Here is a 13246-nt window from a genome sequence, read left to right as displayed (position 1 = left end):
CTGCAAATTAGAGCCAGTAACCCGAATCTGAAAATGTTCCAGGTACCATGCAAGCAGTTAATCACTTTGCAAAGTGGCTACAATTTTCCAGCTTTGACTGCGGAACATATGACCTCTTTTGATTCACCGAGACAGCCCGAGGCATTGTACTTCACATCTTGAAGTGCCGTTTTTATTTTATTTTATTTTCCACTCATCCACTTGCCTCTGCCTCTGCCTGTCTCTTGCTCCACCCTCAAGGAAGATGTGCAGACAGTTTTCCTTGAGACAAGACAGACAGCTCACCCATCCTTCCAGGTAATCTTAGGTAACATCTTCCACATGCTGACTAAAACTCCCTGTTCTTAAGTAAATAATTTGACCGTGTTTGTGTATAATATCCTGGTTCGACTCAGGACGCTTCGTGGCACCTTTTGTGCTCTGAATGAGTCAGTTCAGGAGGTTTCTGTCCAGCCCGAGGCTTTTGTGCTGGCTTGCACCTCGAGCAAGCCACATAGGGAGCTCTTTGTGCAGAAGTCACTCTCTTCCAGTTTTTTTTTTTTTTTTTTTTTTTTTTTGCCCACACTGACTTCACAGAGTGGGAAAGTTGTGATGAATGGCATTAAACACAGTTAGATTATTGTTGTGGCTAGACCGTTTCACAGCTTCTGAAATGTGCTTTGTCACTGAGGCTTTTCCTGAGTGGGTGTGTGACTGACGACAGCACGGATTTGACCTTCGGAAGTCTATTCTGTAATCCAAACAAGGCTCTTGCAAAGGCAAAGATTTGCATTAATTGTTTCCTGAATCATCGTGAACAATAAATACTAAAACTCGCTTTAATAAATCCTACTAACCCGAGTTTATGGCGCTGAAATGCATCCAGATGAGAATCCAGCTTAGCTCATGCAAACCTTGGGCATAATTAAAGACAGCCACCGCTCTGTTTTCGTGCTGGCACAGACAAAGATAAATGGAATAAGTTCCAACTTCTTTCCTATTTTTGCAAAGTCGGTGTGATCTTCAAGCACCCAAAGAAGGAACACATAATTGAATCCAGGCAATCCTAATTTCCTCTCTGCCCTTTCCTGAAGAGTTTGGCCAAAACAGTAATCCACTCTACCTTACCATAAGCATGTCATCCATCTTTATCCAAAGCAAATGATTTTATTTTGTAACCAAATTCAGAAACCAACATCTACCCCAGATTACCCTAGCTGAGTCCTTTATTTAAACAGTACGCTCTTCAGATTTTGAAGCTGAAGCTGACAAACTGGGATTTTCATCCTTGTTAGACAAAGTTTCTTTGTTCTTGACCCTTCCCAACCTCGCCCCGCCTTAGCTCGCTTTCTCTGACTTCCTTTCCTGTGGTGAGACACCACAACAATCTTCCTGCTCTGTGTGAGATGAACAGAAGACCAGGCCATCTTTTGTTGGGATCCTTGCAACACAACCCCACAGCTGGCCTACAGCTGCTGACGGCTGAGTTTAGTCAGACGTGTTCGACTGAAGGCAAGCAATCAGCAGCAATTATTTACAGCAAAAGCAAAGTTGTGTCTGGGTTGATGACTAAGCCATCGATATGTCATCTCACCGACTGTGAAGCTTTAAATCTTACATCCCATGCAAGCCATGATATAAAGTTATTACCAAACTGAGGTAGTCTCCAAGCGGTTCCTTATGTTTTAAAAGTTTACAAGAATTCTACACTTATTTCCATCTTCATGGGCGGCAAAGCTTCCCCAACCCATCTGCGCCAAAGGACTTGCATCACGTGCCACGTCCTGTCTTCTCTTCACAAACCACATCCCTGATAATTAACCAAACTTGCAAATTAAAACTGCAACTCCCTAAATTATAATCTAGTATTCTGATGAGGAATACCAGATGATGCAGTCTGGCAACGTCTAACAATGTGGGATAATCCTAACCCAAGCCAGGGCTTGGAAATCTGGAAATGCTAAAAGAGAGATTTCCCTAAATTACCATATGTAAATGGCTGAGGTTTTCTGGAAACGAAGCCGGACACGGTAATACGTTTATCTCCACAGTGGTACAAACCCCAAGGGTGCAAAGCAAAACAGCGCATCGACAATCAAAACAACGGTACCAGGCTGTGGAGGTGTCACATTGTTTGATGTCTTACCTTCTAAGGTGGTTCCAGTGCCCAGTAGGGGATCGCCCATGCCAGTAGAGTAGCGTGCCGTAACAAACAGCTCATACTCAGTAGCTGGCTGGAGGTTCTTCAGCACAGCCTGGGTGGTGTCTCCTTTGACAGAAATCTCCTTCCTCTCACCTCCCTCTGCAGGTTTGTAGGCAATGCGGTACTGGACGACGTTCCCCGGAGCGGCCTGCCACGCCAGTTTCATTGTAGATATTGTCTCATCAGAAACACGAAGGTCACGAGGAGAACCACGGACTGAAAGAAGACAACGCTGGATGAGAAAACTAATTTGGACAACCACAGGTTTACAAGTCTTCCTCTCTAAAACAAATTTCCCAACTCACCTTCCTTGGTGGTTCCATCAACTTGCATTTCGTCACCGATGCCAGTTGAGTACTCAGCAGACACAGACACACGGTAGGTGGTGATTGGGAACAGCTCTTGGAGAACTATGGTAGTTTCTGGGCCAAGGGTTTGAGCTTCCAGTATTTCTCCTGTGCCGCTGACTGGAACATAGGTCAGGCGGTATCTGATCACCGGGCCGGGAGCAGCCTGCCAGGACACCCTGAAACTGTTGGTCGACTCCTCTGTGACACGTAGATTCCGCACAGTTCCTTGCTCTGACAGGAAATCAGATCATTAATGCCGACTCTTTTCTCGATTCAAAAGTTTTATTGCAAATCTGAGCAAATATTTTACCTTCTAGGGTGGTTTCGTTTCCAGTCAAAGGGAAACTGTCTCCTTTATCATACTGAGAAAAGACGTTGACTTCATAGGTGGTGAGGGGATAAAGGTGGGGAAGAATGGACGTGGTGGTATCACCAGGCACTATCAGAGAAACATAGTCGCCTAGGATATCTTCAGCCTTGCGGAAACGCACTAGGTAAGACAAAACGTCTGCCTCGGGAGCCTTCCATGTTGCACGGAAGCTTCTGGAGGTAACCTCGGAGAACCTCAAGTCTCTGGGTGGAAGAAGACCTGCAAAAGAAGAATTTGTAAGAATTTGAGTCGGGGGGGGGGGGGGTTGAGTGGTGTTGGAGGGGTTAAAGATCTAAATTTTAAACAATCATTTAGAATATCTGGTCACTAGACCTCATTAACATGAACATAACGTTCTACCCCATTTCAGCACAAATAAGCAGAAATCACGAATGGATCCCAACTACCTCAGGAGAAGGAGGAGCATGTCACCCTTGTCCTCCCCAAATCACACGTCATTAAATATATTTCAGCCTTTCTTTCGATGTTTTTTCATAAATCATTCGTACACAAACGTTTGATCTTTAGCAGGTATTGCTGATAAAATCGGCCCGGTCGTTGAGCACGATGATGAGCAAATCTCTGAGTTTTTCCAACTTGCAACCGCAACAGTGTCACGTTGAGTGAACATAATTTTGCCTTGTTTGAAGTTTTCCTGACATCACCTCGTGTTTTCTTCTACTTACTTCTCATTTTGATCTTTAGCAGCTCCTGTTCAATCCTCAGGCAGATGGACTGAGTCAGCTCCTTGGAAATCCTCTGGAAGGCATCAAAGTCCTCCACCTCAAAAACGTGATTGTCTGCCGGCGGGTTAGCAATAGCCTCCAACTCTGACCTCACTGCATCCTTCACACCAACGGCAAAGATCTCCACATCAATATTCCTCAGCTTGGTGGCAGCATCCTTAAATGAGTCCGATGACTTTCCGTCTGTAATCAGAACCATGACGCGAGGAATGTTCTCTCTAGCTCCCCGGGCTGTGACGAAGATCCTCTCCCTCACATAGGTCATGGCCTTGCCAGTATTAGTGGAACCACCTCGGTAGGGGAAGGTACGGACAGCCTTGACCACGGCGTTGATGTCATGGTGAGTGTTTAGGGCGAACTCAGTGTGGGGATCACGGCTGTACTGGACCAAGCTGATTTGGATTTTGTTTGGTCCAATGTCAAAGGAATTTACCAGGACCTCCAGAAAGGCACGGACTTTGGCAAAATTGTTTAATCCAATACTGTAGGAGCCATCAACCAGTAGGACCACATCAGCTTGCACATCCACTCCCAAAGAGCACTCTGGAAAAAAAAGAGAGGAAATCAAAGATTACCTCAAGGTTTAACAACAATACATGAGTGTGTTTAAACAATCGTAGACTACGCTTACCTGTTAGCACCTTGACAGGTTGGGTCTTTGCCAGATCCAGGATGGGTTCACTTGGTGTCAGACCTTTGAGGGCGAACAAACTGATTTCATACTCTGTCTCAGGGGAAAGGTCACGAACATTGATGGATGTCTGTGTAGGTCCAGTGTACAGCTCTTGACGCTTCATTCCAGGTACCATGGGATTGAGGGTGATCTTGTAGCCTGTAATTTCTCCTGGGGATGCGGACCAAGTCACCCTCATTGATTTTGATGCGATTTCTGTAACTTGCAGGTTAGACGCAGGCTCCACCACTGGAGAAAAACACACAAAACATAAAAAGGGTTTGTTGGAAAGTAAAAAGTACTTCACCATTGTAGTCCAGAACAGATAGTATAGAACCCTCATTGTTCAAATGTGGTGGGACTTACTTTCTTCCCCACTAACCAGAGAGCTGAGCTGATCATCAACGCCAGAACAAACTTCAGTGATGATCCTTCTCTGGACGTCCTGGATCAGGTCAAAGTTGGGCACGTTGTACACGTGTTTGTTGTGAGGTGTGGAGGCGATTTCCCTGAGCTCATCCTCATCTGCTCCTTTGATACCTACATGGAAAAATGTACGACAGCACCAGTAACTCGTGTGTTCCTCCAACCCACTTTGCAGATGTCACACATCTTGTTGGAATATTACTCAAGTCAGATGAAAAACGACACTATTTTCCTTTTTTATTTCTTCTGAGTAAACTCTTATGATGAACAACCGATGGAAAATCAAACGGTTTCCAAGAACAGGCAGACAGTTGCGTGGGGGGAGCACAGTTTAGCAAAACACTGAATAATAAAACATACCGAGGACGAAAATTTCCACTCCTATGTTCCGAAGCCTTTCAGCATGCTCCTGCACTGCGTCCTGGGATTTTCCGTCAGTGATGATCATGGCTACCTTTGGAAAACCTTTCCTTGATCCAGCAGCTTCAGTGAAGATGTTTTTGATCAGATAATCAATGGCGTCGCCTTTAAAAATGAAAGGTATACATGGATTTTTTTTAATGTTTCACTCTCTTGCACCAATGAACATAAACCCTGCTGATGAGCACCCTACCAGTCATAGTGTTGCCTCCTTTGTATGGTAGGGAGTTTATAGCCTGAAGCAGGTCTCCTCTTCTTGTGTATCTGGTGAGGGGGAACTCTGTGCGAGTATCAGTGCTGTACTGAACCACAGCCACTCGGGTCTTGTCCTCTCCGATGTCAAAGGCCCCCGCTAGGGCAGCAATGAAGCTACGAATGTGTTTGAAGTTTTCTCTGCCCACACTCCAAGAGCCGTCCACCAGAAAAACTAAATCTGCTATTGCACTGACGGAGCACTCTGTCAAAAAACAGGTAGAGAAACAATATTTCATTAAAGCTTTTTGATTAATCCGGATTAAAAACATCTACTGTACTGGTTACTGATGGATGTGAAGAAAGATGCACACATTTTTTCTGTTTCAAGTAAGTCAAAAATGGTAAAAATATAATAAAATAAAATATTGCCTATTTTTCTACAACACTGACTAATTTCTTTAAGTCTAAATAAAAATCTAATCTCTGACAGCTTGTTGGACTAAATCAGGCGTCAAAGGGAAAATGCGATGATGGTCGGGCTGCTGTAGTTATTCCAGCAGACGGAGGCTGAAATGTGGCTTTGCAGACTAAACCTTCAGCTGAGGTTCAACTTTTCTGACCCTAATCTGCTGGGATTTAAATCAAAAATGTAATTTCCTGGAACGTTTAAGACGTCTATTGAAAGAAAACTGGCAGGGTCTACAGGGATGCACTTTAATCTGAAAACCTCCTGGTCTCGTTGAATAAAATTTGAATCCTTTTTTCTAGTACAACTAAAATCTAGATATAAAAATATATTCATATATTGATTATTTATCTAACTAAAAAAAAGTGAGGGAAGGAGGGATCGCGAGATCGACAGGTGGATTGGTTCGGCGTCTGCAGTGATGCGAACGCTGAGCCGATCTGTCGTGGTGAAGAGGGAGCTGAGCCAGAAAGCCAGGCTCTCGATTTACCGGTCGATCTACGTCCCAATCCTCACCTATGGTCATGAGCTTTGGGTAATGACCGAAAGAACGAGATTGCGGATACAAGCGGCCGAAATGAGTTTCCTCCGTAGGGTGGCCGGGCTCAGCCTTAGAGATAGGGTGAGGAGCTCGGACATTCGGGAGGGACTCGGAGTAGAACCGCTGCTCCTCCGGATCGAAAGGAGTCAGTTGAGGTGGCTTGGGCATCTGGTCAGGATGCCTCCTGGACGCCTCCCTGGGGAGGTGTTTCGGGCATGTCCTGCCGGCAGGAGGCCCCCGGGTCGACCCAGGACACGTTGGAGAGCTTACATCTCCAACCTGGTCCGGGAACGCCTTGGGGTCCTGCCAGAGGAACTGGTGGAGGTGGCTGGGGAGAGGACGGTCTGGAGCTCCCTAGTTGGGATGCTGCCCCCGCGACCCGGACCCGGATAAGCAGAGGAAGACGACGACTAAAATCTTTAAACAATTATAAACAATTTTTATTCCATTGTATGCAACACAATATTGAGCTTCAAAATGTTTATGTCCCTTTACCCGAACCTAACCCCGTTGGCCTGGTGGCCGCTCTGCCACAAACAGAACATCGCAGTGACAATTAAAAAAATAGATCTGAAGATTTGGAAAGCCTGTTTCTGTCCAGTCTCTTTGGTAGATACCACAGTAAACATACTCACTGATTGCATCTGACTGCGGCCTCCTGACTCGTCCACTGGTGTTACTCGACTGAACTGAAACAAAAGAAGAACTTGGTGAGTTGCCTCGCTAAAACCTTCAATGTGCTGTACAAGTTTTTCACAGAGAGAGAGAGAAAGTCTAGAAAATCAACACATCATAAAAGCCAGTCCGCAGGATCAAAACCGCATTCATAAGCTATGAAAAGAGAACAACCCGAGACGGTAAACAGATGTTATTTCTCATCACTTTCCAACATTTCTCAGTGGCTAAGTGGAAACTGCATAACTTCACTCTTTCCATGAATTTGGGTGGGGAAAAAAAGGCTTTTAATTTTAATGCTCTATGTCTGATTTGTAGGCTATGATAAACCTGAAGCTCCAAATGGACAGCTAAAATGTTTTAAGGGTTTCTAAGTCCTTGAGAACTGATTGAGACCACTTTAAAGGATTACGATGTCTGGCTCTTCAGAGGGAAAATGTACATAGAAGAGATTACGTACTTGTCAGTTGTCCGTAGATAGGGATGCTCTCCTCTGAACCGTAAAAGGAGCTTATCGACACGGTATAGTCCAAGTCAGGGGTCAGACTGGTGATGAAGGTTGTGGTTGTGTCTGCACCGAGGGTGAAATCTCTGGCCGGTTCATCTAGGAGGAGGAGCATTTGCAGGTGCAACGTTAGAGAGTTGCTCGTCCGGTCGTACCAAAGCGACGCCGGGCTTCACTCTTACCTGCGTCTGATACAACTTGTATTCTGAAGCCCTCTATCGTCGACGAGGGTCTTATCCACGACATGTCCACCGTGTTCTCGTTTAGAATTTTAAATTTCAAATCTGAGGGGGGCTCCACTGCAAATGAGAGGAAATCAAGTTAAACTCCGACATGGGAGACAGACGTGTATCAAAGTGTTTCTGATCAAACGGGCGTCAGGCGTTTGTTCAAGCATTCACATCAATCCCAACTACAAACACTTCACGGCTGAAGTGCGCTTGTTCGTTGTTGGGGTGCAGGCACATACAGTCCACATCCATTTACGACAGTGACGACATTAAAAGAGAGTGAGAGTAGCCATTTTTCTTTCTTTTTTTTTTCCTGGACAGAAAATGGCACTTGTTTGAGTTGCCCAACTGGGTGGGGGGAGGGCGTGCAACTCAAGCACTGGCAGTGTGCACAACTTCACACAGACTCTACCAAAGTGAGTGAACCACACAACACATGCTAAGTGCATTCATTACATTGCATGCCTCGACCACATACTATCTTATGATTGAGCTGAGTTTAGGATAAAAAACAAAAGACAAGTTACCGATTATACAATGGAATCAAGATTGCCATAAAGTGACGAGTTAATCTTGTCAAAACTGAACACCATATGTTGTATATACTTTGTATATAAACATATTTCAGACACAAAAAAAGTTTCTTTAACACGAGTGAGTGGCACACATCCATTGCAAACCTTTAAAAAGAACACACAAGTCGTCGCTGGAGACTCTTGTGTACTTTTTCTTTGGCAGCAAAATGCGTGAGAAGGCATGAAAGAACGTCTTTAGAGTCAAATGAAATCAAATAAAAAAAGGTGTGATAACAGAGAAAAAGGTGTAGATGAATACAACAAATAGAACAAAAACGTCCACAGCAGCGGGACGCGTCTTCGAATCGGGCCAAATCGGCCGGCAGCGTCATGCATCATGTACATGAGAAAGTTGTTTATCTCAACAACTTTGATCGACTGGACAAATGAGGAGTTTTCCATGTACAGCTGGGGCCACACAGACAGAGATGACAAACGTATTTTATAATGATATTCGTTTTTTTTTGGGGGGGGGGGAGGGGTGAATGTGAATTTGCATGCATTATAAAAATGGCCGACATAAAAGGGACAAATATTTACAGTTGGCTTGCATTTTAACTCTAAATCAAAAAGGAGCGTATGTGTTGCATGCTGGTGTTAAAATTGCATTTAATTTAATCAGCCTAAGAAATAAATGTTGAATTTACTTAAACAAGTTATGTCAACCACGTCCACTAAAGCTAGCTGCGTCAAGGTAAAGAGTAATACACATTTACTTTTAAAATGATAATGAATACATCTCTTTGCATTTATGCAACTCGGTTACGCAGAACCAGTTGGCATCATTTGGTTTAGTAAAGCCAACATTTCATTTTTACAGTGTAGAAATCTTGCTTTTCCATCTAATTTGCTGATTTTGTTAGCCTTACCTTGACTAATTTGGTGGTTTGTTGCTAGAATAATTAGAAAGATGAGCATGCACTGGAGCTGTGTGTCATTTGTTTGCATATCAGGCAAGAATATCATTGTAAAATACACTATGAGGAGAAGGCCATAGTGTGGGACACGGAGTTCACAGGCAATGACAAACACGAGCCTGCCAAACACGTAAAAGTGTGATTGGAGGATCACCAACCTGGCATTTCAACTCAAGGAGCCCCGGTGGACCGTGTTCACCCTTATTTCTTCAACTCCAGCATCAAACGTGGGGGTGGGGGGGTATAGAGAATGTGCTTGATGTGTAGGAGGAAGAGTTGTGTGTGACAGATAAATTCAGAAAGGTCTTTAAAGTGCAGTTGCTCGACTCGGGTTGCTTCTTGGCGAGAAGGTCTGAGTGTTGTCATAATTTGTTACAGCCTGTTTGACCAAATGTGCTTCTGGTTTAAAACAAAAAAGATGTGGTTTTGTTGGAATAACAACCTCTGGTGTGTTATTTAGACTCTGTGGTCGCTCTTGTTGTTTGAACGAGGGTCCCATCCGTTCCTAATAAAGAACACCTCTGGCTCCCAGGGGGCCCGAGTCTGGCTACTGTTGTGTTTCCTCCGTCTCCATCCAGTCAGCAGTCCTGACCGTAGCAACCGAGGGGAGGAGGACAGAACACCGACCCCCCCAAAGAGGCCGGACAGATGCCAAAGTAATTCCGCAACATGTGCTGACATTAAACATTAGTGCATATTAACTTTCCATATGTCTTGCAACTCAGCGATTCTGCGGATGCCGCAAAAAAATAAAAAAAAGAAAAGAAAACTTCAGAAAGGCTCTTTGTCTTTGCGCCGTCTGAGGATTCATTCGCTACTCTCATATTTCATCTTTCCACTCGGTTAGTGGAGATATGTGAGGGCAGACAAGGGAACTCTCAAAGGATGGAGGAAGACAGAAAAAGTTTCCATACTATAAATCCTCGGATGCAATTATTTGGACTGAGATGTTTGAAATAAGACGTCACGATAAGTCATCCAAACTACGGTTAATCGTGTATGACTACAAATGTCACGTATGGGCAGAAAATTACACTTAAGCGGGAAAGCAGATGCCGCTTTTTCAGTAGCTTTTAAATAAATGACTGAATGAATGAATGAGTTCAACATATCTGCAGCACATCACAGCATTCGAGTCTTTCAGAGCTCACAGTTGAAGTTTTTTTACTCTTTGGAAGCAACTTTTAGAAAACTTGAGCTCCAACGACACGATGAAAGATCAACTTTACCCTGCAGCCCGCTCTAAACCCAAACAAGATCCTTAACAATATTATAATAAACTTAATTACCAAGAATTTTGGCATTTTTCCTATTTAGCTTGGGGAAACTCATTTTATTCTAAATCTAAAAGTAGCAGGAACACACTGGAAACACATTAAACAAACTTTAATTGACCTAATCTGATGAAAAACCTGCTCATAAATCTAAATTACAGATTAAACAGAAGAAATCTGGATTTTGGGTGAGATTAAAGCATCAATGAATCACTCACATAATCACACAACATGACTTTGTGACTTTATTCAAAACAATCAGGGGAAGACAGAGATCAAATTTACTGACATTAAAGCTGCTCCTGAGAAGCCCCCCGCGCCTCCCGCCTCCCTCCCTCCCAGTGGAGATGAAAGGTGAAAGAGGAGAGAGGAGGAGATAAAGAGACAGTTATGTAAGAGGAGAGAGAGACCAGGTGGTTTCGTTTACCTTGAGCGTCTATGGAGGACAGCAGGGCTGCGAGGAAGGCCGCCGCCGCGACCGCCGACAGCCTTATCTTCATGTTTCACTCTGAAGGATCAGCAGCACATCAATCAGTCTGCAGGCGAAGGGAGAAGACGTGTTGTGGTCAAAGTGAAACAAACACAACTGGTTGAGATGAATCCACGAGTTTCATTTTTTTTAAATGAAAACATAAAGATCAAAGCTCCTTTACACAATGAGAGCCCCACCTTGTTGCCTCCAGTCCACACCCTCGCCCTGAGGTATGTAATTAGTACTGAATGACACACTGCTGGTGTTTGGTAATGAAGGATAAAAAAAACTATTAACACAAGCTTGTCTGGGTTTCATAAGACAGTGGCTGGAAATTGATTACTCTCTGGTTGCTTTGATCATTTTTGTGCAGACCTGCTCATGCAGCAGCGTCTGATCTGTGGTTTAGAGCCCTGCAGGGACGGAGTGCGGGTGTCCTTGTAGGGCAGCGGCAAACACCTCCACCAGAGATCTGATATGCACAAAAACACACGTGCACCCCAACATTCAATCCCTTTAATGTTAGAAATCACACCCTTGTCTGTTGGAAATCATCTTTTCTTTAGAGGTTAACATTTACAAGAAGATAATCTCCTAAACTGGCATTTTTAGAAGTGAAGAGCACAACCACATGCTCAGCACCCCGCCTGGCGCACAAGCAGCAACACTGCAAGCGCACACACACACACACACACACACACACAAATCTGTAATCATAATTATTATAACTAAAATTTTCATTTAATGAGCCCTGGTTCATTTGTCATGTTTTTACCTGCATTTGTATTTTTATTTCATCAATGAAACTGGTTTACAATGTCATTAATAACAAATTAAAGCTGCGATATTAATGTTAATTTTGTCTATTTGACTTTTGCATCAATTTAGTAGCAGTAATCCCATCGCCACAATGACTTATGCTTCAGAATAAAGTTTTTTTTTTGTAATTTTAGAAAAAAAATATGTATGTGTGTGTACATATGTGTTTTATGATTAAAATGCAACAAAGTGATTTAGCAGAAATAAAAGTGCTCACCTATAAAAGCCCTCCGGGTAAAAGTGACTGTGAGGAGCCCACTCTGGAGATGAACAGGAGCTGATGCCGGGTCCTTGTGGAAGCTCCTCCAGCAGATGTCCAAGAGGGGAAAGCCTTTTTCCAAGTGGGAAGAATTCCTTCAACCATCAGCTACTTAACAAGGGGGGCAGTTCCATGCGCTCATTTTACCATCATATGTGCTCCTTTTGCGAAAGCTCTGCCTCCCAGTCGGTGTGCGTCTCCCATAAGACCCATCCCGAGTCTGGAAACTCTTCTTTTTTTTTTTTCCTCACATTCCTTTGGTCTGTCGATTTAATGAGTCCCCGATGCCAAAATGACTTCAGCAGTCCCGCACCGGTTGACAGCAGCAGGGAAGTGTTTCATTTGCGCATTTTCATCCAAACGTCTCCAAATGCTGAAATAAAAGTCACAATTTAACACGAAGATTAATTTTTAAAAATCACTTTATAATTACACCAAGAATAAGTGAAATTTGCTACTTTTCCCTTGGTTTTAATCAGGAGCGTAAACGGGAAAAATGTTTTATTTTTATTTATTTATATTTTTTTGTAACCGTGTCCTGTCTGGCTGTGAAGCAAACAGAATTGATGTCTGATGTTTTATTTCTGCAGCTTTTCATTCATCTTTACTGTTGTGCGTGTTTGTGGCGCCATCTCGTGGTGAAAGCAAAGTACAGCTGGAAAAAGTCCAACAGGAAAAATGATCATGGGACAATTCTTCTAAATGATTTCACAATTTCTGAAAGTTATGTATGATGCGTTATTTCCAATAATAACAACAACAATAATAATAATAATAATAATAATAATAATAATAATAATAAATAGAAAATTACTGAATACATTTTCTAAAGGAACCTGCCTGCTGGCACAAGAGAGTGGCTATGTGTTATTTAGGCCCAAAATCATGTTGTTGGGGTGATGACCCCAAAATCAGGACATACCACACTTCCCACAGCCGAGCTGGTTGTTTTGAGGCATCCTGTGTGGGGGTGCATGCTCCTAATCAATCCTTTCCTCTAGTGAAGAAATGTAAGTGGCTGCACATGAAGTTCCGTGTGGCTCAGATAACCAACCGTACATTACACTTTCTTCCGAACGGATTACAAAAATCTTAGCGAGAAAAATATGGGTGTGTCATCTCGATACCCCGGTCAGCCGAGGCAGGCGGCT

At 43.4% G+C, this 13246-nt stretch overlaps 1 protein-coding gene across 6 annotated transcripts in view; it reads right to left on the bottom strand.

The window, feature by feature from the left end:
* The window catches only part of col12a1a (collagen, type XII, alpha 1a), a 53452-nt gene extending 41188 nt beyond the window's left edge, over window positions 1-12264 (bottom strand). For 5 of the 6 annotated variants that reach the window (XM_015970333.3, XM_015970335.3, XM_015970334.3 and 2 more), the window contains exons 1-13: window positions 12054-12264; window positions 10973-11081; window positions 7732-7848; window positions 7505-7648; window positions 7005-7058; window positions 5361-5624; window positions 5108-5272; window positions 4688-4861; window positions 4280-4570; window positions 3589-4191; window positions 2843-3121; window positions 2488-2763; window positions 2126-2398 (exon numbers count right to left, since the gene is read on the bottom strand). In XM_015970333.3, coding sequence (XP_015825819.3) covers window positions 2126-2398; window positions 2488-2763; window positions 2843-3121; window positions 3589-4191; window positions 4280-4570; window positions 4688-4861; window positions 5108-5272; window positions 5361-5624; window positions 7005-7058; window positions 7505-7648; window positions 7732-7848; window positions 10973-11045 — 2713 coding nt within the window. In that variant the 5' untranslated portion in view covers window positions 11046-11081; window positions 12054-12264. The remainder of the gene's footprint in view (window positions 1-2125; window positions 2399-2487; window positions 2764-2842; window positions 3122-3588; window positions 4192-4279; window positions 4571-4687; window positions 4862-5107; window positions 5273-5360; window positions 5625-7004; window positions 7059-7504; window positions 7649-7731; window positions 7849-10972; window positions 11082-12053) is intronic. The other variant, XM_015970339.3, reaches the window with a different exon arrangement.
* Window positions 12265-13246: the final 982 nt, after the last annotated feature.

The sequence above is a fragment of the Nothobranchius furzeri genome, chromosome 18 (genome assembly GCF_043380555.1).
Source record: "Nothobranchius furzeri strain GRZ-AD chromosome 18, NfurGRZ-RIMD1, whole genome shotgun sequence".
Taxonomy (NCBI): domain Eukaryota; kingdom Metazoa; phylum Chordata; class Actinopteri; order Cyprinodontiformes; family Nothobranchiidae; genus Nothobranchius; species Nothobranchius furzeri.
This window is presented reverse-complemented; position numbering and strand designations above follow the sequence as displayed.